Source organism: Aythya ferina, assembly GCF_964211825.1.
Source record: "Aythya ferina genome assembly, chromosome: Z".
Lineage (NCBI taxonomy): Eukaryota > Metazoa > Chordata > Aves > Anseriformes > Anatidae > Aythya > Aythya ferina.
In genome coordinates this window covers 40,605,469-40,628,754 of record NC_140299.1, presented here as the reverse complement: position 1 = coordinate 40,628,754, position 23,286 = coordinate 40,605,469, and the positions used below count along the sequence as shown (strand labels likewise).

Here is a 23,286-nt window from a genome sequence, read left to right as displayed (position 1 = left end):
CTGAAATTGACTATAAAACATACACTGGTTAAATTAGGGGCCTCTCCTTGCACTGCCATGGTGGTATAACAAAAAGGTGCCTCTCATTGTACCACCTTGGCTGGCTGCCAGCCCCATCCAGCCACTTTCTCACTCCCCCTCCTCAGAAATACAGAGGGAGAAAACACAATAAAAAGGCTTGGGGGTTGAGACAAAGGCAGGGAGATCATGTAACAGCTAGTACCACAGGCAAAAAATACCCAAACAGAGGAAAAATAATTTAATTTATTCTCTTTAAAGTTGAAAAAGTAGGTTGGTGAGAAATAAAAAGAAATCTAAAAGCACCTTCCCCCCTACCTCCTACTGCCCACCCCTCCTTCTCAGATGTAGCTCCTTCATTCCTGACTCCTCATCCTCCCATCTCAAGTGGTGTAGGGGGATGGAGAAGGGGGCTGGGGTCAGTCCCTATCAGCTCCTCTCTGCTGCTCCTTCTCACACTTTCCTACAGCATGGGGTCCTTCTCATAGGATACAGTCCTTCATGCACTTCTCCCACATGGCTCTGTCCCACAGGGTCCATCCATCCCCCAAGAGCAAACTGCTCCAGCACGGGTCCCCCACGGGTGGGAGGCAGCTCCCCCCAGACCCCTGCTCCTGCGGGGGCTCCTCTCCATGGGCCACAGCCTCCTCCAGGCCACATCCACCTGCTCCACCGGGGGCTCCTCCACCCATGGGGGGGCTGCAGTGTGGAGATCTGCTCCATGTGGGACCCATGGGCTGCAGGGGGACAGCCTGCTCCACCAGGGGCCTCTCCACAGCCCGCAGGCCTGCTGCACTCACCTTGGGGGCTGCAGGGCTGCTTCTCACAGGCCATATATTTTATATATAATATAATACAGATACATACACACAAATATGCATACACATATCTATACATATTCATCACGAATTCTAAACTAGCGTGTGAGTTCACTTCCTCTCTTCTCTACAATTTTGTAACATATCATGAACTTCAGAGCCCCATATCACAATAGCTTTGAGGTGATCTAACTGCACGCTTTGAAAGACTGTAGACTGTGTATCTGCAATGCGCTGCTCAAGCCTTTCCTTAGATTTTCTATCATATATGGGCTACTTCACAGCCCTTTTTTTTTTTTTTTTTTTTTTTTTTTTTTTTTTTTTCATTTAAGTCCCAGTAGTCTCATTTCTCCTTCCTGTCTTTGTTGAAGGTAGTCTGTTGCTGTAGCTGGGAGGAACAATTCCACAATAAATAGTTTTATAGACTCTTGTGTTTGTGTTTTGTGTTTTACTAGATAAACATGTATTTCCTTTTTACTATAAATGGCTAACTTATGATCCGATATCATGCGAATAGCATCTATGATTTAGTTATATTTTTATAATGACACTGTTTTACTATCATTTGTTGCATAAACTCACAGTCTAGTACTACGCTTCTTATTTGCATTTTGCTTAAGTTGCAAACTTCAGGGTTATTGGTATAACACATCTAGCTAACATGATTTCATGCTATAGTCTCTGGTACTACTACTTCTAAAAGTGAGGTAGAAAAAGACTCAGTATCATCACTTTTTTTTCCCAACATATCCAAACAAATTAATGCCATTTCAGGATGTTGAATCTGAAGTTCCTTCTGGTATTATTTATATGTACAGCATATAAAGACTCTTCTCTTTGCTTTGTTCTTTATCATTAAGACCTCAATATCTACTCATAATTTCCCCATGTTACTTTTTTTTTTGTTATGACATTTTGTCTAATTTCTGTAAAATCAATACTTCCCTTATTTCTGAATTTTCACACACTTATGGTTAGGCTGCACATTATCTATTGTTGTGGGTTCCTTTTTCTATAGTTGCATGGCTCTCTTAGCTGAAATCAGCTGAATGAGACGTCAGCTGTTTTTTTACCAAACTTGTTCTGCTGGAAACAGAATGTCCCGCTCTGTCCCCTTGGGTAGTCAGTCCTGTGTACCACCTTCATAAATGTACCCTGTATGTGGTTGCTGAGAAAATGCCAAAGTATTGGATCTGAACACAGGATCCTGTCCTGTGATTTTCTGTCACTCCTTGGGGAGTTTTGTTCTATTATGTCAGCCGTGAAGAAAATGTGTAGGCTGATATTTTCCGGTAATGGACTAGGTGCTCCATTCCCTAAGAAAATTATTATGTGTGTATTTCCAAGATTGTATTTAACTTGTATATTTAGTGCACATGAACATATAACAGTATAAGATCTGATTATTACCTGGTTGCAGCTTTACTGTAAGCTTGGATGTCACATAATCATATGAACTGGATGCTACTTTATTGTACGCTTTATATAGTCTTTTACAGTGTCTATTTCAAACTCATTCCACTGAATTTTGCAGACATGTTTCCAAATCTGTCTTGTTTCTTATGTCCCTAAGAGTTCGTGGTTTGGTCATGTAGCCCATTACTGTTCTGCCCCAGAGGGTAAATGCGGGGTCCTAATTACAGGCTGGTCTGGCTGGTCTATTTACATTCTGCAATTCACCAACTTTTTTTTTTTTTTTTTTTTTTTTTTCCCCTATGTTTAAATAGAAGTTGGACACAGTGATCCTTGTGGGTCCTTTCCAACTCAGGATGTTCTATGATATTCTAAATCTGGTTTACACATAAATATTTTATTCATGTTTCAGTGTCTCATATCTGTCACAGACAGATGCTGAATGTGAGGTTCCTTAAGACTATAAGACTGAAAATTAAATGTCTTGTAAGAATTTCCTGAGTTTCCTCTTCATATATAACTTATGCCTTTTAACAGTTTTATTCTTTCTAGGTTAAGAACAGCTAGTACCTTTACTTAGTATTGTTTGATAAACATACAGTTTCACTCTAGTTCACTTATGTACAATTACACACTATGATTAAAATATCCAGAAAGAGGAAAAAACAACTTACTTCTCATATTTGCTCCACTGATCTTTAGTATAGGGCAAAATTCGTGCTGGATTCCTTCAGATTTTTTGCATCGGTCTTTCTTTTCCTAAGCCCAGTCTTACCATGTAGTGTTCACAAGTGATGTTGTTTTGTGGCAGACACAAGTATTAAAAAAGAAAAGAAAAATAGTATTTACCTCTTTTTAATGAGTTACAAGTTGGAAGCTTGTGAGAGAAAGGATTTTATTTCTTGCTCTCGGTGCTCTAGTAAGACTTCAGGATTAGCTCTGTTCATGTTAAGTATTTTCAGCCCCCAGAAGACTGAAAAATACCATACTTTTTTCCTCTCTAAAAGTCCAGAAGGACCTTATGCTTCTGGTCACCTCCTGAAACAGTGAAACAAATTTACAAAAGAAAGTTGCCTGTGAAAATATAAAAACAAACACACAAGACTGCTTTCCAAGTAAAAAAATCGGGGTTTGCAATATAATGTAAAAAAAAAAAAAAAAGAAAAAAAAATATTAGTGAAAGTTAATTATATGTCAGAAAGTGATATTCTGATTTATGTTTTTTTATCCTAACTTGCTGGAACATGCCTAAAAGCCATCTCTGTAACTTTGCAAGGAAGTAGGATCATTGCCATCCTGAAGAAAAACAGTTTTCTCTCCAACATATGAAGATCTGAATTACATTCTCAGAAAGACTCCATTGTCCTGTTCAAAAGCTTCCGTGCTGAAATATTTTCATTTAATACATATATATGACATTCTATTTACTCTTAAAGTTGTTTGATTAGTGATTTGGCAGCTCTTTGTTCTCTACTATAGTGTTCACCACAAGGGTTTATGCTGGCACTGGATATTAATGGACTTTGCTTTAATTTACCAAGAAATCATCCAGTAGTCAGAGACAGCACATTGTTCTCCATGTTGTCTAAATTAAAGAAAATGAAGATCGTAAGCAACTGTGATTAAAAATTGACTATAAGTCAAAAAGCTCTATTCAGGTAGACACCAACAAGCTGTAATGATACAAGTTGATACAACAGAGCAAATCATACAAGCAAATCACTGTTCTTTGACTACTGTGAAGTCAAAAAGTTGCTGTGTGAGGAGACCTGTAGCCTTTAATTTTAAACCACCAAGCCAGAAAATGAATGACAAACAGAAGTTGCGCTAGTCAGAAAAAAATCCACTTAAGTGAATGTGAAGAAGCTTATATAATAATGCAGCTTTAAGCCATGCCTTTGCAAGAATGTCTTTATAATATAAACTAAGCAGAACAATTACCTGATATGCAGATTTTCTGATATCCGTAGTTTCTGAACAAAATAAAGAGGGAATATATTTCTTCAGTGAAGTGCTCAGTTTTACTGATGAAAAGTTCTGCATAGATGTATACATATTAGAGTGGGTCCAGAGGAGGGCCACAAAGATGATCAGATGTCTGGAGCACCTCTCCTATGAAAAAAAGCTGAGAGAGCTGGAAATGGTCAGCCTGAAAAAAAAAGAAGGCTGAGGGGAGAGCTCATTGCAGCTTTTCAGTACTTAGAGGGGGCTTATAAAAAAAAAAAATTAGAACAACTTTTTAGTTGGGCAGACAATGACAGGACAAGGAAGGATGGTTTTAAACTTAAAGAGGGAAGATTTAGATTAGATATTATGAGGAAGTTTTTCACTCAGAGGGTGGTGAGGCCCTGGCACAGGTTGCCCAGAGAAGCTGCGGATGCCCCATCCTTGGAGGTGCTCAAGGCCAGGCGGGTTGGGGCTTTGAGCAACCTGGTCTGGTGGGAGGTGTCCCTCCCATGGCAGGGGGTTGGAACTGGATGATCTTTAGGTTCCCTTCTAATCCAAACCATTCTATGATATGATTCTATGATATTACATTGCAGCAATCATTAACATGACTGTCCAAACCTTTAACAACCTTTACTACTTGCAGCTCCTTCTTAAGGTATGTTTGGAGGCAGCTTATGTCCTGAGAAAAAAAAAAAAAAAAAAAAGTAAAAGTTCACTTAGAGCTCAGAGTGAAGTCCAGTTCTGATAGTGTTGTTTCTTTGGCATTCTGCTGCAAATTTCTGTACAGGAAAGTTTACATATTGACAGCATTTTCTGGGAAACTGGCTTGGTGTTCTTACATGAATAAGGAGTTAACCACATGTCTTTATCATGTTTCTCTTCTCTCCTAGAAATGCTTGGAAACAGCTAGTTCAAAACAAATCCAAAAACAACCAAACAACCAACCAAATAAACAAATGAATAAACAAGAAGAAGAAGAACAAAAAAAATATCACCTCTGTCCTGTCACAACAAAATATTGTATTGCACATTCAACTTGTGAAGAAGAGTGAAATGAAGTGATACATGTTTATCATATTGATTAATGCTGGACCTACTAAATTCTGGTGAGAAAGCAAGATCACATTAGAGAATCTTTTAACTTTTTGTATCACACACAATTCTTCAGAAGTTGATTCAGAACTAAAAATTGATTGAATGACTGTATGTATAATAATGTCAACTAGTGTAGAGGAATCAATAATATTAACACTTGAATTTCTGAAAATAAATCATTTAGATTTTTTACTAATGTAGAATATAATCCATATTCCTGACAAACATATAAATGCACAATTTTCCCATGTAGGTAGAACACATAGGGTTTCATTACACTGTGGAGAAATAAGATATAGAGTGAGACTATCCTATAGTTTACTTTTCATTTAAATAATTATTATTTAATTTATTTCCAAAACTCTACTGAGGATTTAAACTGAAGTATCTGAGATCAGAACTTGGCTTAAAGTTTAAGCAACCCATTAGATCAAGTTGCTAGTGATATTCATTGGGCAGAACTTTGTATTTAAACGTTTAATAGGTTTTAATGTTTACTGAGAAATTGTTGTAAATCCTTCAAGATTCTTCTGGAGTTCTCAGGTGAGTGAGGCTGCTGTGAATATGCTGACATAAATTTTATGAATTTATCAAAAACTATCAGACAGTGAAGTTGTCTGATACAAACATAGTTAGCAGAAGTACTTGCCAAGAATGTGAAGAATGACCTTTAATTAATCACCTAATTTAGGAATATTCTAAGGACTGAAATGGAAGTGCCTTCAAATTTATAATGACATTCACTTCTCTTCCTTTAAATATAGTGTTGACATTCATTCAGAAACTAACCAAATTGTGTAAACAAGCTGATACCAAGTTGGCAGCATTTCTGAGTGCTCAAGTAAACAACTGGCTTTTGTTATCCCTTCCACTACTAATTCACTGATCCATGCCCTTGGCACAGGTCTATGAGAAAGCTAAAACAAAAGCAGATAGAATGGTTGATTAAATTCCTTCACAGAAAGGTCAGAATGACAGAATGTTACACAGTTTTGAAAGAGCTACTGATCTTCCTTGGACTTCTCAGTTCAGACTTACTCATTTTCCATCTGGCTGTACTGATGGGATGACTGGGATATGCCAAATAAAACAATATCATTTACCCTGAGCAAAACTGTACTATAGATAATTCTCACTGAGTTGGGTGAGGCCAAAAATGGTGAATTTTAAACTGTGAATCTGAACCTTATGTATGCAAAAATCTCAGCCCAATGTGGTAATTAATAAGGCTTTGAGTTTATGTATTACTGAAATGAAACTAGATATGGTGGTAGAGACCAGCCCATGAAGTCACATTTGTGCCTTCTCTACAAGCATTGTCCTCAGCCTGTTTGATTGTTTGACTGATTTATTCATGACTGACTTTCTAAATTTGACCTTTTGGAGGATTATGAGTTGGATATTGAGTAGTGAAGTGGAGACTGAACAGCCAGGGGCAGGGCAGGGCGGTGAACCAACATGCTAGCAAAAGCATGGTTGCATTTGGTATGTATTATTTCATGGCATCTTCTCAAAAATTTTTCCAGAATACATTGGGCTCTGAGTGATTTGGTGCAAAGCTCCTCCAAAGGCAACAGGTTCAGAAACTCAAATGCTAGTTAACAGGTCTACGACGGGCAGTAAAAATGTATTAAATATATAGCATGAAAATGAGAATGTACTTCAAAACAGTCCTTCAAATAGATTCTCTTCCATGGATTGATAGCCCACTACAAGAGGAGAATATCATTTTTTTCTTTTTCTTCCTTCCTTCCTTCCTTCCTTCCTTCCTTCCTTCCTTCCTTCCTTCCTTCCTTCCTTCCTTCCTTCCTTCCTTCCTTCCTTCCTTCCTTCCTTCCTTCCTTCCTTCCTTCCTTCCTTCCTTCCTTTCTTCCTTCCTTCCTTCCTTCCTTCCTTCCTTCCTTCCTTCCTTCCTTCCTTCCTTCTTTCCTTCCTTCCTTCCTTCCCTCTCTCTCTCTCTCTCTCTCTCTCTCTTTCTCTCTTTCCTTCTTTCCTACTCTCCTTCTCTCTTTCTCTCTCTTTCTTTCCATTCTTAACATGTCCACATGAACCTACTACTGAGTTAGAAGAGCTGTTTCAAGCTTCCACAGGTTTGAATACCCTTGAGAAAGTACATGGAATATAATTTTCCTAAAACTGTAATGATTATTTATTTATTTATTTATTTATTTATTTATTGAGGAGGATAAGGTGCAAAAGAAAGCAATTTTTAATTATAACTCCCAAAAAGCAAAACTGTAATCATTTTCATTTCTGATGTATGCAGCTTAACTGGGAGTATTGAAAGAGAAGCACACCGTAGATAATTTAGCAACAAACATCACCAGCTGCAGTATCTAGATCACTGAAGTCTTTCTGTTCTTACAGTGACACACAATTACCCAGCAGCATCTTGGAGAACAGGTCTGTCAGACCTGACGTGTGGCTGTGCTGGGTCTGGCTGGGATGCAGTTCACCTTCCCCACAACAGCCCACACAGTGCTGTGCTCTGCACTTGTAGCTAGAACAGCACTGGTATTGCACCAACAACTTGTCTATTGCTGAGCGGAGCTGACACAGCATCCAGATACCCTCCAACCACCCCAAACCCAGTAGGCTGGGGGTGGACAAGAGGTGGGGAGGGGACATCACAAGGGCAGCTGACCTAAACCAACCAACGGGATATTTCATAGCATATAATGTCACAGTCAGCAATAAAAGGTGGGGAAGGGGAAAAGAGAAGGGAAGGCTCTTGTTATGAAGATGTGTGTCCTCCCATATAACTGCTATGTGAATTGAGGACCTGCTTTCCAGTGTGTGGCTGAACATTGTTTGCTGATGGAAATTAGAGGATAATTGTTTTTCTTTTTCCTTCAATTATATTATCTTTATCATCCTGTGAGCCTTTCTTGTTTCCAACCATATTTTCTCTCTCTCTCTTCCTTTGAAGAGGGGGAATGAGATAGCAGTGTGGTGGCATTTAGTTGGTCATTGGTGCAAAACCACCACAATGGCACAAGAATTAACTGCCAGCAGACAGTTTCCATTGTTCATTGGGGAACTTGATGGAAACCAGAAGGTCTTATTTGGTGTGGGATTCAGAGCAAGTGTCCATGCTGGAAGGAGCACTGTGAGACAAACTGATGGTGCAAAAGTGGATGGACTAAGGCCAATATTCTACTTAGAAAAAAATATTTAATACAAACCTCTAAGTAAGGACATAACCTACAAAAGTCCATGCTTGAACTAATGGACACATTCTCCTCATTCACAGTCCTGTGTCTGTCATTCTTTTCAGTCACCAGATCCAACATTTTGGCATATGCACAATTGACACATTTGCAATATTAACATGATAGGTTGCACACTGCTGAGTAAAGAGTCAAATAAACTGAAGAGAAAGTAAAAGAAAACACGATGAAATGCTTTGAACTTCAACGAAGTTGGAAGTACTTACATGAGGAAATTAATCTAATTTAACTGTTCTATCCTAAGTAATGCAGTAGGGCTACTTTCTTCTTTAATACCTTACTTACTGGTAAGGGCAATGATTGTTTATCACACAATGTATGTTAAATGCATGATAGGTTGGGGAAAAAAAAAAAAAAAGAAAAAAGAAAAAAAAAAAAAAAAAACAGGAAACACACGGATAGAACAACAGCTATTTGTTAGTAGCCATTGACCCTAGAAGCAGCCTTTTGTTCCTTCATATCTGTGTGTTCTTGCCTTTAGATACCATATGCCATAGTTGTGCATGGTTTGGCATTGGTGTAGGAAATGATTCAGAAAGTACTAAGTGCAAAAAATGAATTCTTCATTTTATTTGTTGCTCCTAAATATTGTTCCTAATAAGAACTTTGCCTGCCTATGGGGGAACAGCTAACTCTGGAGGAAGTGCACCTCAATTTTGCCCATAGTTGTTTAAATCCATGAATGTTTAATAGAAATAATTTTGTACTTTTTCTGGTTTAATAGAGTATTCATGTTTATGGAATTAGTATTAATGTTGTCTGTGCTGTATACTCACTGTAGGGAAATAGTTTTTAAGGAATTGCTTGAGGCAGGATCACAAGTTTTTCTTCCTCTTTTAACTTCAGGGCTTTATTCCACCCCAACTGCCCACAAACCAAAGAAATCAGAAACCAGTCTTGTGTTACTTATGTAACTTTGCACATATCTTTTGAATTCATAGTTTTGGTTGACTCGGCAGATACTGTGGCGGTTTTGCCTAGCTGGACCACTGAACTCCATCATAACCACTCCCTCACTCCCCTTCCTCAAAGAAAAAAGGGGACAAAACATGATGAAAAGGGCTCAAGGGTTCAGATAAGGACAGGGATATCAGTCAATGATTGTTGCCATGGGCAAAACAGACTTAAAGTACAGAGGTTAATACAATTTATTGCCTATCACTAGCAGACTAGAAAATAAAAGCAAACTAAAAACACCTTCCCCTCATCCACCCTCTTCTACGTCCTCCCCCTAGGAGTGCAAGGGAACAGGGGAATGGGGGCTGCGGTCAGTCCCTGATGCTTTGTGTCCACCACTCCTTCTCGGTCCCTCTCTGCCCCTGCTCCCTGTGGGGTCCCTCCCATGGATGCCGTCCTTCCCAAACTGAGCCTGCGGGGGCTGCCCACAGGCAGCAGCTCTTCAAGCCCTGCTCCCACACAGCTCCGTACCACGGGGTCCATCCATCCCCCACGAGCAAACTGCTCCAGCACGGGTCCCCCACAAGCAGCAGCTCCCCCCAGAACCCCTGCTCCTGCGGGGGCTCCTCTCCACGGGCTGCAGCTCCGGCCCGGGGCCTGCTCCTGCGGGGGCTCTCCAAGGGCCACAGCCTCCTCCAGGCCACATCCACCTGCTCCACCGGGGGCTCCTCCACCCGTGGTGGGGCTGCAGCATGGAGATCTGCTCCATGTGGGACCCATGGGCTGCAGGGGGACAGCCTGCTCCACCAGGGGCCTCTCCCTGCACAGCCCGCAGGGGAACTGCTGCCGCCTGCCTGCAGCACCTCCTGCCCTCCTGCAGCACTCACCTTGGGGACTGCAGGGCTGCTTCCCACTTCCCTCTCCCAGCTGCTGTTGCACAGCAGTTTTTTTTTCCCCCTTTTCTTCAGTCTCCTCTCCCAGAGACACAACCAGCATTGCTCCGTGGCTCAGCTCTGGCCAGCAGTGGAGTCCCTTTTGGAGCTGTCTGGAGCTGGCTCTGATCTGACATGGGGCAGCTGCTGGGCTCTGCTCAGAGGAGCCACCCCTGCAGCCTCCCTGCTACCATGCCCTTCCCACATAAAACCCAAACAGATCAGTAGAGCAGCATTAGGCCAGGTTTACTAGCAAGGCAAGTGACAGTGAGGCAACTTTTTCAGACTCGTTCAGCAGGAGCTGTGTAACTCCTCTGCTCACAGCATGGACAGGTCTGGCAAAAGCTGCTAGGAGGAATATTAGGATCATGTATGCAGCAATTGTAATGTAGCCCAACAGACAAGAGCAGAAATCATGGCTAACCTTTCCCTCACTGTTGTGCAAATATATCCTGTATTAAGATAATGTGGTTGCAAATAGCATGCATTCAGAAGGGGCACTTTGCAGCAGCAAGCATTAACTATGACTAGTTCTATTTCTTTAAAATGCAGCAGAAAGCAGATTGCTAAATGAATGTGTGGTTTACTTGCATAGATGATAGTGCTGTAACAAATGCAGACATGCCCTACATGAGATTGGGAGTATATTCATGATGGCAGGAATATTATGAATTCCACATTGCTTTTGTAATTAGTAATTTTCAGCAGAATCTCTCTCTTTTTTTTTTTTGCTCAGTCATTTGTTAGCGTGTGAACAAAGCTGTAATGGTGAGCACATGGAAGGTAAGAGAATGATTTTAAACGCTGATAATTAGCAAGGAGGAAAAAATTGAGCCATTTCCTTTGTCTTCTCCTCCCTGCAATATCAGTCATTAGAAACACTATTTATTCTTCTGCTCTTTATGATGCTCTTGCGTAGGAGAAAAATGTTTCTCTCTTGTAATGAAAATTCATAAGACCTCTTCAGCTTTCATAAAGAGAAGAGAAATGAGGACAATGCAGGTAGTTCCTGGACATAAAAAATGCAAATCTACCATTGGGGCAACATGTTGGGTTTTTTTTGTGGTTTTGAGAGGGGATCTGTTCTTCCCAGCGCTTCTAAATAAAACCCATAAGTGGGACCAGTACTCACTATTTTTTTACTTTTCATTTTAATTCCTTTTGTCATCATGAAATTTATTCTTGTGGCATAGACAGACAGTTTTGACATACTGGCTTATTTTCTTTTTTAAAATGTTCCCAAACTTCTGTACTATCATAAACATCAAATATCCTGTTATCTCCATATTCATTCCCACTTCAGCTTACTCCCTTCTAAGAAGCTATTTCCTGCAAGAAATAGCCCTTTCCTGTAAGCTTTTAGTACCTTTGTCTTCTTTTTTTTTTTCTTTTCCATGGAAAGTGGGAATTAAGAGTAAAATACTTTCCACATCAGAACAGTATATTAAAAAAAAAAAAAAAAAGAATTAATTCTTTTTTTGCTGTGTAATTCATTGAAAAACGAAATTATCCAGATTCACCAATCCAAAATAGTGGGGTTCCCCAGACCTCCATTTTAGGGCCTTTTCTCTACAGTCTTTGTAATTGCTCTGGACACAGGAGCCAAATGCACACTAAGTAACTTTTAGAGATGACACTAAATTAGGAGGAGCTGTGGACTCCCTTCAGGGTGGAGAGGCCTTGCAGAGAAATCTCGACAGACCAAAAGGCTGGGCAATCATCAACCATAAGAAGTTTAACAAGATCAAGTGCTGGATTCTGCAGCTGGGATGGGGTAACGCTGACTTTATGTACAGACTTGGAGGATGAGAGGCTGGAGAGCAGCTCTGTGGAGAGGAATCTGGGGGTTTTGATCATCAGCAAGCTGAACATGAGCCAGCAGTGTGCTCTGGCAGCCCAAAGCGCCAACCGTACCCTGGGGTGTGTCAGGCACAGCACTGCCAGCTGGTGGGGGGAAAGGATTGTCCTGCTCTGCCCTGTGCTAGTGCAACCTCAGTGCTTAGTGCTGGGTGCAGTTTTGGGCACCATGGTACAAGAAGGACATAAAAGTATTAGGAGGGCTACAAAGTTGTTGAAGGGTCTAGAGGGAAAGACATGTGAGGAGCAGCTGAGGTCCCTGGGTTTGCTCAGCCCGGAGCAGAGCAGGCTGAGGGGAGGCCTCATGGCGGCCTGCAGCTCCCTCACGAGGGGAGGGGAGCGGAGGGGCAGGCGCTGAGCTCTGCTCTCTGGGGACAGCGACAGGACCCGAGGGAACGGCATGGAGCTGGGACAGGGGAGGGTCAGGCTGGGGGTTAGGGAAAGGGTCTGCACCCAGAGGGGGGTCGGGCACTGGGACAGGCTGCCCAGGGCCGTGGTCATGGCACCAAGTCTGCTGGAGTTCAAGAAGTGTTTGGACAACACTCTCAGACACAGTCAGGTTTTTGGATGGTTTTGTGCACAGCCAGCAGTTGGACTCGATGATCCCTGTGGGTCCCTTCGAATTTGGGATATCCTATGATTTAAGTTATTTATTTATTTACATTTAATGAGTTGGAAAACCAATACCCATCTAGCTGTATTTGTTTACGATTTTCCTAACTTTTCACAGCTACCTGCTTTATCTAACACAGTCTTGCATGCCATTTTCAGAGGACTACTGATCAGAACAATCTTGACACTCACTTATGAGTTCCCTAGCATCTATTCAGCCACAAGGTATTGCACAACTCCTGATGACACAGCTAACTACTCCCAAACAACTTCTCTGACATCTCAACAGTCTTGTTTTTCTACATTTCATTGTGGGAATCCTGATACCAATCTGTTTTGTTTTCCAAGGAATTCTGTATTTTGGAACACAGACTCTCAAACAGATGAGAATTTTACTTACTCATCTTTAGGAATGGAAGCTGCCTGAGATACCTTGCTCTGTATGACTTCTTTTGTTACCAAAACCTCTGTGGGTAGGATTCTCCCTCAGGATTGCACCAAACCACTAATCACACTGAATTATATCTTTTGTTTCATAGCAGGTTAAAAATCTACATCAAACTTCTGAATTGCTCTTATACTGCGTGATAGACTGGTTCAAACATGTTGATCTGGGTCGGCATGATTCGGCCTTATCACAACTCGTGAGATCACAGCTGCTTAAACTGAGACACCTGTCATAGGGATGGCTGTAAAATGCATATAATCTGTGAAGAAAGCTTGTGTTCTTCAGCAGCTTTAAAACACACAGAATTTTAAGTGCTAACCATGAGGTACGTATACATGGCATGATCCAATGCTGTGCAAAGACCAGTGAGAGCAGTTGAGCTAGTTGAAAGTGGTGCTGTGCACTTTTCATGAAGCCAGTTGAGGGTTCAGTGTGGAGAAAGGGCAGTAAGAAGGAAAAAGCTGAGGGCAACTTTTGAACACACATGAACTTTCAAACCAAATACAAACTTTCAAAAAGCATGAGGTGCTACACAGTTATGTCATATTTCTGCAACATCTGAATTGCGCCAGTAAGTAATCAGACAAGCTTTGTATGTCACGTTATTTTGTAACATGCAAATGGTAGTTGCTAGAATCTTCCGCAATTACCAGAAAGTGTTCAGTAGATTATATCAGCTGTTTTATGGTGCTAACATTGATAGTACTTGTCACTATCCTATTACATCACTTTCCTGTCGTATAATGCAGTCTTGCTAGCCATCACACAAATTTGTTATTTTATAAAAGAACACGTTCCTTTCAAATAGAACAAAAAAAATTACTGTTAAAAAATAAACAAACAAAAACATCCTGTGTTTTGCTGTTCCAGGCTAAAATACAGAAAAATAATTTTGAAGCAGCTACGCTTATTAGACATTCTTGCAAGGGTGTTTTGTATATTACTTTGTACTCTGATTTCACCACCTGGTTTCAGCCCACTAAAAGCAAGGCGTGCCAGAGTGTCCTTGGATTGAACTCCTGAATCAATGAGAGTTTTGTCATGCTGGGAATGGAAACTTCCAAGGAGCTGGTTAAAGTGCTACTAGTTTTACTACATGGCACTCTTTTCACCGAGTTACCTCCTGAATATTTCATCAGAGCCCAGTGTGACCAGAATTTCCAGCTTGGCCAGGGCAGCCCTAGAATGTCCCAGCATCCACCAGATATTTTATTACTATTTTCCCCCGCTTTACATGGAGGAAACAGGATATTTCACTGTAAGCCATGCCTAGGAATCTACCCCTTTGCAGTATGGTGACAGGATGGTGACAGGAGACAGAGGCTGTGTTGTGATACAAGTCACATGATTTATTATGAAATGGTGAACAGAATATGTTCAGCGGTGCAATAAATGTTGGTTAGTATGATGAGTCCACAAAGCTTATATTTAATCAAGTAACCTGGCACAGGGCCTACACAGATGACTCAACACATGCTCTTGTTCTCTTTATTCTGTTTTCTGTGGTTGCATATATATATAATAAAAATATTTAAGAACTTATTACCAACAACAATAGCTGTAGATAACTCATTATAAGCAAGGAAGAGAAGTTCCTTTGTAGCTGCATGAAACAGCACTGGAGCTTTCAAGTTACAGGCAGGCAGAAGCTATCGAACTGGTCTTTTGACAGTGCTAGCAAACATGCTCATCACTGAAATTCAGACAGGCCTTTTGACGAAAAATGTCTGCTAACTCTGCTACATTTCAGGTCAGGTAACCAAGTTTTACTTGTGCAAGATCCCCATCTCCAGTATGAGCTAGGTGCGATCAAGTGTGAAATAAGGATGCCTAGCATCAAGGACAGATTAAATTTTGGCTGAATCGCAGCAAGGTACCGCAATGAGAGAGGACGACCATTTGACAGGATGGCTCTGACAAACAGCAGCCACCAGTTGAAGAGTTCGGGGCAACGTTTAATCACGCGGCTCCTGGCACAGCCCTTCGTGCTGTTCTATTATTGATATTATATACGTTCTATTACACTGTATATGTCCTATTGCTGTGCTATTTCGACTCCTGCAGGTCTGAGGGCCGGCGGTGTGCCGGCGGGGGCTGCGTGCCACCTGGCGGGCAGCGCAGGTTCCTGCCTCGCCCTCAGGCGATGCTGGGGCCGCCGCGGCCGCCCGGCACCACGCCCCTCACGCAGCGCAACGGCCGCCCCCTCCCGGCCGGGCGGGGCCAGCGCTTGGCCGAGACCATTTGGCGGAGGGGGGGGGGGGGCAGGCTCCCTCCGCCGCGTTGCGCGGGCTGCGCGCCGGGGCGCTCCCCGCTATTGTTCCCCCTCCTCCTGGCTTGGCGTCGCCCTGGGCGAGGAGGAAGCGGTGAGCGGCGGCGGCGGCGGCGGCGCGGCCATGAGGCAGCTGCCGTACTTCTGCCGCGGCGAGGTGGTGAAGGGCTTCGGGCGGGGCTCCCGGCAGCTCGGCGTCCCCACCGGTGAGCGGGCGGGTGGGACTGACCGTTGGGCCGGCCGTTGGGCCGTTCAACCGCCGCCGGGCCCCTCGGTGTTGCGCCTGACGGCGGCGCCGCGGGCAGGGCGTGTGGAGCTGGGCAGGGGTTCAGCTGCCGTGAGCAGCGGTGGTGCTTTCACGCCTTTGTACGTGCTTGTGAAGTGATTGTTTCGCTAACTAGTTCTCAAAGTTGTTTTACAGCGCGGAAGACGCTCGCTTGTTGTTTTCTTTTTTTTTCTTTTTTTTTTTTTTTTTTTGTTTTTGACCTTATTAAAGCCGTAGCGGTCGCCCTGATCGCGAAGTGTTTACCTACTGAACGCTCCCCACGTGCTTATTAATATTTGCTGGCGTGTATGTAAAACAGCACGTGCGAGAGATCTGATAGCGCTGGTATCGCCACGGGGGCTGAATCCTACGAAGCTGTTTTATATGTCATGTCTTGCTGAGCAGCATGTTACATCACAGTCATCATCGCATGCATAAGCCTTCAATCTGTAGGCAGAAATTTTAAGTCTTTGGGGGCTCTGTGACGCCCTGGAGTTCCACAAGGTCACTTACACTTTACCCTTTCTAAAATTTTTTCAGCAAACTTTTCCGAGCAAGTAGTTGAAAGCTTTCCGTCTGATATCTCTACTGGTATATACTATGGATGGGCCTGTGTTGGAAATGGAGATGTGCATAAAATGGTTTTGAGCATAGGATGGAATCCTTTCTATAAGAATACTAAGAAATCAGTGGTAAGAGCTTTGCTTTGTGCAGTACTTCGCCTAGAAATTCTGCTTGTTGTTAGAAATGTATTTGGTGTCAGTTTTATATGTTTGTGTTTTGAAGAGAAAATAGTCTCTGTAGCCAGATGGTACGTAGCCACAGACGAACAAAGTTTGTTTTCTTTGTCCTATTCCATCATTGCCTAAGTACTTCAGAGATCAATATTTTATCTGTTTCTGAAACGGTGGTTGCTTATGGTGCTGATAGCTAAGGAAGCATACGCTCAATAGATGCTTTGAATTTACTAGTTATTGAGATCCCTAGCATGATCTGGCATGATCTAACCTTGTCTGTCTACATTAAAGCTAAGAGATGTGGGGGCACCTTAATATATAATTATTTTCTGTCCTTCTCTTAAATGATGGAATCCATAGATGTGGTGCTGTGGCCAGATATACAGGACTAGTATCCAAAAATGTGTAATAACAGGATGGAGGAGGTAAATTTTGAGCTGTGACAGCAGTGTTTTTCTTGTTGTCAGGTGCTGGTGTTTCTCCTGAGCCTTGCAGAGAGCTCTGTTTTAATTGTTGAAAGCACCTTTGTTTGGGCATGAATCTTCTCCTTCTAAGATCCTAAGTTTATGACTATTCTGATGCCTTTGGCTTTTATAAACATACACTCCAAATTTTTTGCAGCTGTGTTTTCTGAACAAGACGTAGGATGGGGAATCCTTTCTCAGCCTTCACTCCTGGATTTCTGTCATTCATTTTCCTGATTTTTATCATTCAGAGCTACTTGTAAAAGCAGTCCTTAAGCCAGCTTTTTCAGTATGTCTTCATAGTTGTTTCATCATTAAGTTAATGAAAGATTAAGCTTTCTTTGTTATTTGCTGCTTTATAAATACTACTTGTGGGAAGCAGTGAAACATTTCTCTTGAACGTTTCTCTTTTTTTTTTTTTCTTCCTTTTAATTTGGCTATCAGAATACTCTGTGGTGAAAAACCTTTCTTAAACTCTGTGCAAAAGTACAGTTCTCCCTCCTCACAGTAGCCTTAACTAGCCTCCTAATCTTGCATCGTATGTATTAAATGTCTTAGTTTCCTTGGTATGTGTTGTGGTGAATTGGAATTAGAGGTATTAGCTGAACATACTTACTGTGAGGGGAGAAAGTTCCAAGTTAATCATAAATGCCAACGAATTTCTCTTCCTTTAGGAAACACACATTATCCACACCTTCAAAGAGGACTTCTATGGAGAAATTCTCAGCATAGCCATAATTGGGTATATTCGACCAGAAAAAAACTTTGATTCCTTAGGTCAGTATCACAGAATTGTTTCATTCATGCAAGTAATATGTCTTCACTTTCTTTTTCTTCACAATGAGCTGTTTTACCTCTTGGCCTTTGAACTTTCAGTACAATGTTTTCATAAGCTAAATGTAGTAATGTATAAGTTAGTTCAATAATAATAATTTTAAAAAAATGCTCCCACATCTTGTTTCAGTCTAAATTTCAGTTGTCTGAGGAGTAATTTTAAAATCATGAGCTTCTCATAAAAGCATTGGTCTAGTCTGTTCATTTCTTTTGAAAATGCAGTTCTGTTAGGATTCAAACAGTTCATGAAACTGTTTTGATCTTTTTCTAAAATTAATTTTGGAACAAGGTAGTGGTGGAAAACGCAGCTCAGACATGCTTGAAAAAAAGAACTTTGCTTTTCCAACCTTGTTGTAATAATTATATTCTACCTCTGTGATTTTTCTGTCATTCTGTGGAACAAGATATTTTTGCTTGTTATTGTGTATTTAGAATTCTGATCAGCTTTTAAATATCCCTATTCTTCTATTTTTAGAGGCACTCATTTCAGCAATTCAGGAAGACATTGAAGAGGCAAAAAGGCAGCTAGATTTACCGGAACATCGTAAAGTGAAAGAAGACAACTTCTTTCATCCGCCAGGAGGCAAAATAGTAAACGACCACTGAGCAAACCAATGAGCTTTTTACCTGCTTTTTTTTTTTTCCTCTCTTGTTCCTATTGTGGAGCTCTTATATTTGCACTGCTTACATAGGTACTTTGTCATGTCTGTCTAGGCAATGAGATAGGAATCAACCATATAAGGGGATTTAAGTTTGCACAAGTGAATTGATCAAACCCAATCATTCAGAAGGAGTAGAAAGTGGTTCTAGTTCTTTTTGGATAAATTGTATATCTAAAAATTAGCAATTGTTTAGAGTCAGTAGCGCACATAGAACGTGACTAAAGTGAACTGTGACCTCTTCAGCGTGAAGGGGTGTAGAGTTCACTCAAGTGAAAAGCGTCAGTTTTTAACATACAGATGTTATTCCAACCCCTTTTTCCCAATTTTCCATAATTTTTACATCTCAATTGTAGCTAGCAGCTTAGGAAGTTTTGTTATTGATTGAAAATTTCCTGTGGTGCAGGAAGCCAATGATTAGATAACCATAACACGAATAACTCTCTATGGTTCTTATTTTTGATGTGCTTTACAGCTGTTGTGGTTTAAACTGTCATTTCAATTTAAATTATTTATTTTAACTTTATTTGAAATAGATGTAATCACTGCTGCTCATTGATTTACTGGAATCTGAGATATGTACAGCCAGCTGTACAGAAATATATGAGAATGTATGTAATGTACATTACCTCTGTAGTTTCCTTCAGAGGTAATGTTCCACTGAAATTCAGGAAATGAATGATAAAATGAATGTCAATGTACTGTAAAGGTTGAGGTTCTAAGGATGTGGAAATACTATAACAAGACTTGTGCTCTTTGGGCTGTAAGGCAGAAGAGGCAACTTTGCATTTGTATCTGCTGCTGACACCCTAGATGAAGAGGATCTTGAGGTTATTCTCATATTGACAACAAAATGACTGACTTCAAGGTTAGTTTAAGGTACAGAAAAACACCGTCAGCCCTCCACACCAAGCATACGTAAGATCCAAAGTTTTGGTTAACCGAGCAGATCAATATCCAGATGACAGCCCTTGGGGATTCATATAATAAAACATCAACACTGTAGTAGGTATAACGTATTTATTGCAAGTAAGTGCACCCTTCACTACTCTGAAATGTATGCACATATAAGTAGAGGTGATATTGTCAAAATCAATAGTAATTTGGGATAATACTAAGAATGTATCGTGTGTGATTCTAAATCTGTTTTTTTTTTTTTTTTTTTTTTGTTCTCTGTTAGATTTTTCTATCCTCTGCTCAGCATGGGGAGCTAGGTAAGCTGCTGTGACTATCATCTTCATATTCTTCTGATACTGGCTTGTGCTGTGGCCGAAATATTTTCTGAAATTGAAAATAGTTCTGTCAATATGTAACCTGTAGTTCTGTGTCAGAACTGTCCCATACAAATTGGGAATGCACAGAACTGTCCCATACAATTTGGGAATGCACAATTCGTGTAGTATAGCTTTCTGAATTTACTTGTTCTCATAACCCATCTGGGTCCTACATTTCAGTCTAGGGTTTAAGAGGGCTTTAAGAAGGTAGCTTTCTGAGTCTTCTTCGTGGCAGGTGCTGTAAGGATGCTGGTTCCACTTCATACTGTCTTAACTTTGAGCCAGCACCAGGGGATATTGCTAAGGAAGGGGTCTTGAGTGAGTCAGGGTGACTTGTTTGCTGTGAAGAGCTTGAACAGAAACTTGAGATGATTTAAATGAGTTGTTCATCAGTGATGTTGATAGCAGAGACAGAAGAAATACAGAACTGGGGGCGCTTATTTCTGCACGAGCACTTGTTAGCATAGACATTTTGATCTGCAGAGCCAAGGTGGTTATACGTTTCTCTACTGAGATGCTGACAGTTCTGTCCTACCTTTTACCTGGATATTTTAAGCATACTTCTGCTCTCTTAAAAGGAGAATATTAGGAAGAAAATTCACTAATCGGCAGTTAGAAATATTTTCTTTAAAAGAAGAACAAAACAACCTAGTGGACTTCTTACGTATAACTTGTTAGTAACTGTATGTAAAAATCTGTAAAAGGATTGTCTTGCAAAAGTGAAAGTTGATTTTTTTTTTTATTATTTTAAAATGGAGGGATGAAGGGAAATTTTTTTTTAGGCAAAGGCTGTAGGAATTCTTGAGACTGTAACATTTTGGCATTGTTACCTTTCTCTGTTTTTAGGAAGAATAAGTAGCAGACACAGAAGTCTACTAAATGTGTTGCCAAATATATATTTAAAGAATAAATTGATGTTTGTCATTGTACTGTAGCTGAACTCTCATAGCTCCCCTATCTGTTCTTCCTGCTTCCCTTTCCTCTGCACACCTGCATGGGTTTGCAGAGCTGAACTCTGTTTTTTCCCCAGTACTTTCATGTGTCTGTTGGGGAAACCATAGTGCCTTAAGCTGGTTGTCCAAGTAATACTTTTCCGTATCTGCTAGTAAATGCTACTATCCAAAATTCAATTCTCTGGTTGTAGAACCACTGGGCTATGGACAGAGAACAGTGGCAAAGGCAAAACTTGAAAAAAAACTTTGTTTGCTCTTGACTCCTATGTGAAGTATGGCGTATGGATACAATGAGCTAATGAACTGCTCTTTGTATGCTTGTCTTCAAATTAGAGAAAATGTTATTAGGTTCATTTGGCTGAGTGTACCTGTCTGTTCACATTATTTAAGATAAAACATTGTATATCGACTATTTAAGCTCAGTACATAATTCCTAGCACAGTACAGACTTTATGAAGGGTTATATTTTTGTATTATATGCGAACTGTATTTACGTCAGTTGATGTTGCTGCGTTGTACCATTAATAAAGGAATTGTAATTGTCAAAGTTAAAATCCTTGTCATAGGCTTCCTGATTGTATCTGATGCAAATAAATCATCTTAGTATATTCCTTAGAGTGTTATGAAGGAGATACTTTAGATGTATGTCATTACTCTGCTTAAACTTCTTTCAGTGTCAGCAAAGAGCTGTTCTTGCTTACAAGCTCAATGCTGTAGTATTTGTGTTCAGTTACTTGTGGTTCTTCTGTAAGGCACTCCAAATAGCGAATGAAGCACAGAGGGGTTTCATGTCTCAATTTGGTTGAACTAGAGGGCCACTGAAATTGTTGGGAGTTTGAACAGTACCAGTTTTTTCAGTTTCAGATACCTTCTCAAGTAAAACCTAAGTGTATTTAATACTCTTACCCACCTTCCTCTGAAGTCTGTTGCTGTTCTGAAATGAAGATTGGTGGCAATATGAGAATGTCTGTACAATAAACTCTTTCCAAACTGCATGTGGGTGAAAATTTTTGGTGAAGAGAGTGCGTCTGCCTCCTCCTGCTGTATGTAGCCTGTTGCCCTGCTCCAGCCGGTGGTGCAGAGGCCCCTCACTCGCCTCACTCACACTGGTGCCTCCTGGTAGCTGGTTTGGAAGGGCACACTGCCTCACCCCGTGGCTGGGGGTCAGGGATCCCACTCGGTCTGGTAGCTGGCACCAATTCCACTCACACACACCGGTCCTATTGCCAGCTGGCGCTGGGACCACTGCACTCGCACTGATAGCTGGCACCACAGGCTGTGGCGCCCCTTCCCCAGCCTGACCCCAGTAGCTGGCACTGATGTTGGCTCACCCACATCCAGGTTTTGCTAGTAGCTGGCATGCAGTCCTTGCAGCATACACACACAGGAGGGAGAGCAGAACTACGGGGAGATAACTATGAGATGATTTAATGAGAGAAATTACAGGATATTCGGGACAGTGTGGTCATTAGGTGCACTTGGCCAGACAGGTGCACTGAGTGGCCCTGTTTTACACATGACTGGCCCTTTTATACCCCCCTGCTCCCCAGTTTGTTCTTCCTGCCCCTATACTTCCCTATTACATCCCCATGGGTTTGCAGAGCTCTGCAGTTTCTGCATCCTCCATGTCTGAGGGTCTCAGTCCACAATCTGATTGGCTGCCAGGCTCATCCTCCCTGGAAGTGTTGTCTGCAGCTTGCTAGCCCATCGATTAGCATGACAGAGGTTTGTATCCTGTCATTGTCTCCCACCTTAGTAGTCTTCAACCAGAGCATCCTGCTGGAATAAACATGCCCTCATCAGTTAGTGTGACTGACCTTACTTGGTTCCCACCACTGCTTCCCTTTCTTACTATCCCTTGTTGCCCCCTCCTACATACTCACAAAAATTATTCTGTTAATGGTGGCACTGAACTAACAGGTCCTAATAGCCTAAAGAACTTCAGCTTAGCAGACATTAAAAAACATTGTTTCCTCACATTTAGAAAAACTTAGGGCCCAATACACATGGAAAAACAGTCTGGATATTTGGTTGGTATCCTTAATTTGGGACAGATTTATGTATTGATTGACAGGGAGACCATTGTGCATCAAGGACCCAGCGACCCACATCACAGGTAGCCTGCGTGAGCACAGACCTGTGCTGTGATGTTTGATGCATGCAGAGTGGCCGTCAGGCTGTTTTGCTGCACAAATCTCTTGGCTGCAGGACAAACTTGAGCAGGACACTATACCAGAGGAGCCTGCAGGCAGCTCCCCCTTGGTACCAGCCCTTAGACCATTTTATTAAGCCATTTGTTGTCAAGCCTGTCTTACCAAGATCCAGAAAAACCTCGTGTTGCTTCTCTCTCTCAGCTCACCCCCTTCCCTGCTGCAGAACAGTTTGCTAAGTATGCAATCTGATTTTGACCTGCATCCTAGGGTCCTGAGGGAACCGGCTGTTGTTGCCGAGCCTCTCTCCATCATATTCAAAAAGTCATGGCACTCAGGCAAAGACCCTGGTGACTGGAAAAAGGGAAACATCACTTCCATTTTTAAAAAGGGCAGAAAGGAGGACCCGGG

General features: G+C 41.4%; 1 protein-coding gene across 2 annotated transcripts; it reads left to right on the top strand.

The window, feature by feature from the left end:
- The first annotated feature begins 15,591 nt into the window (after positions 1-15,591).
- RFK (riboflavin kinase) lies at positions 15,592-21,720 on the top strand. 2 transcript variants are annotated; one of them, XR_014687253.1, is made up of 5 exons: positions 15,592-15,745; positions 16,345-16,496; positions 17,680-17,782; positions 18,315-19,113; positions 19,148-21,720. XR_014687253.1 is itself a non-coding variant. In XM_084504397.1 (4 exons), the coding sequence occupies exons 1-4, from the start codon at positions 15,664-15,666 to the stop codon at positions 18,443-18,445; spliced, it is 468 nt and encodes a 155-aa protein (XP_084360523.1). In that variant the 5' UTR covers positions 15,592-15,663; the 3' UTR covers positions 18,446-21,720. The 2 variants fall into 2 exon arrangements, 1 of the variants encoding a protein (XP_084360523.1); XM_084504397.1 differs by having other exon boundaries at positions 18,315-21,720.
- Positions 21,721-23,286: the final 1,566 nt, after the last annotated feature.

Excerpts from the sequence above, each read along its gene's own strand:
- RFK (XM_084504397.1), top strand. The coding sequence starts at position 15,664 with ATGAGGCAGCTGCCGTACTTCTGCCGCGGCGAGGTGGTGAAGGGCTTC. Across the intron at positions 15,746-16,344 it reads GCAGCTCGGCGTCCCCACCG|CAAACTTTTCCGAGCAAGTA; the intron begins GTGAGCGGGCGG and ends AAATTTTTTCAG. Across the intron at positions 17,783-18,314 it reads AAAAAACTTTGATTCCTTAG|AGGCACTCATTTCAGCAATT; the intron begins GTCAGTATCACA and ends TTCTATTTTTAG.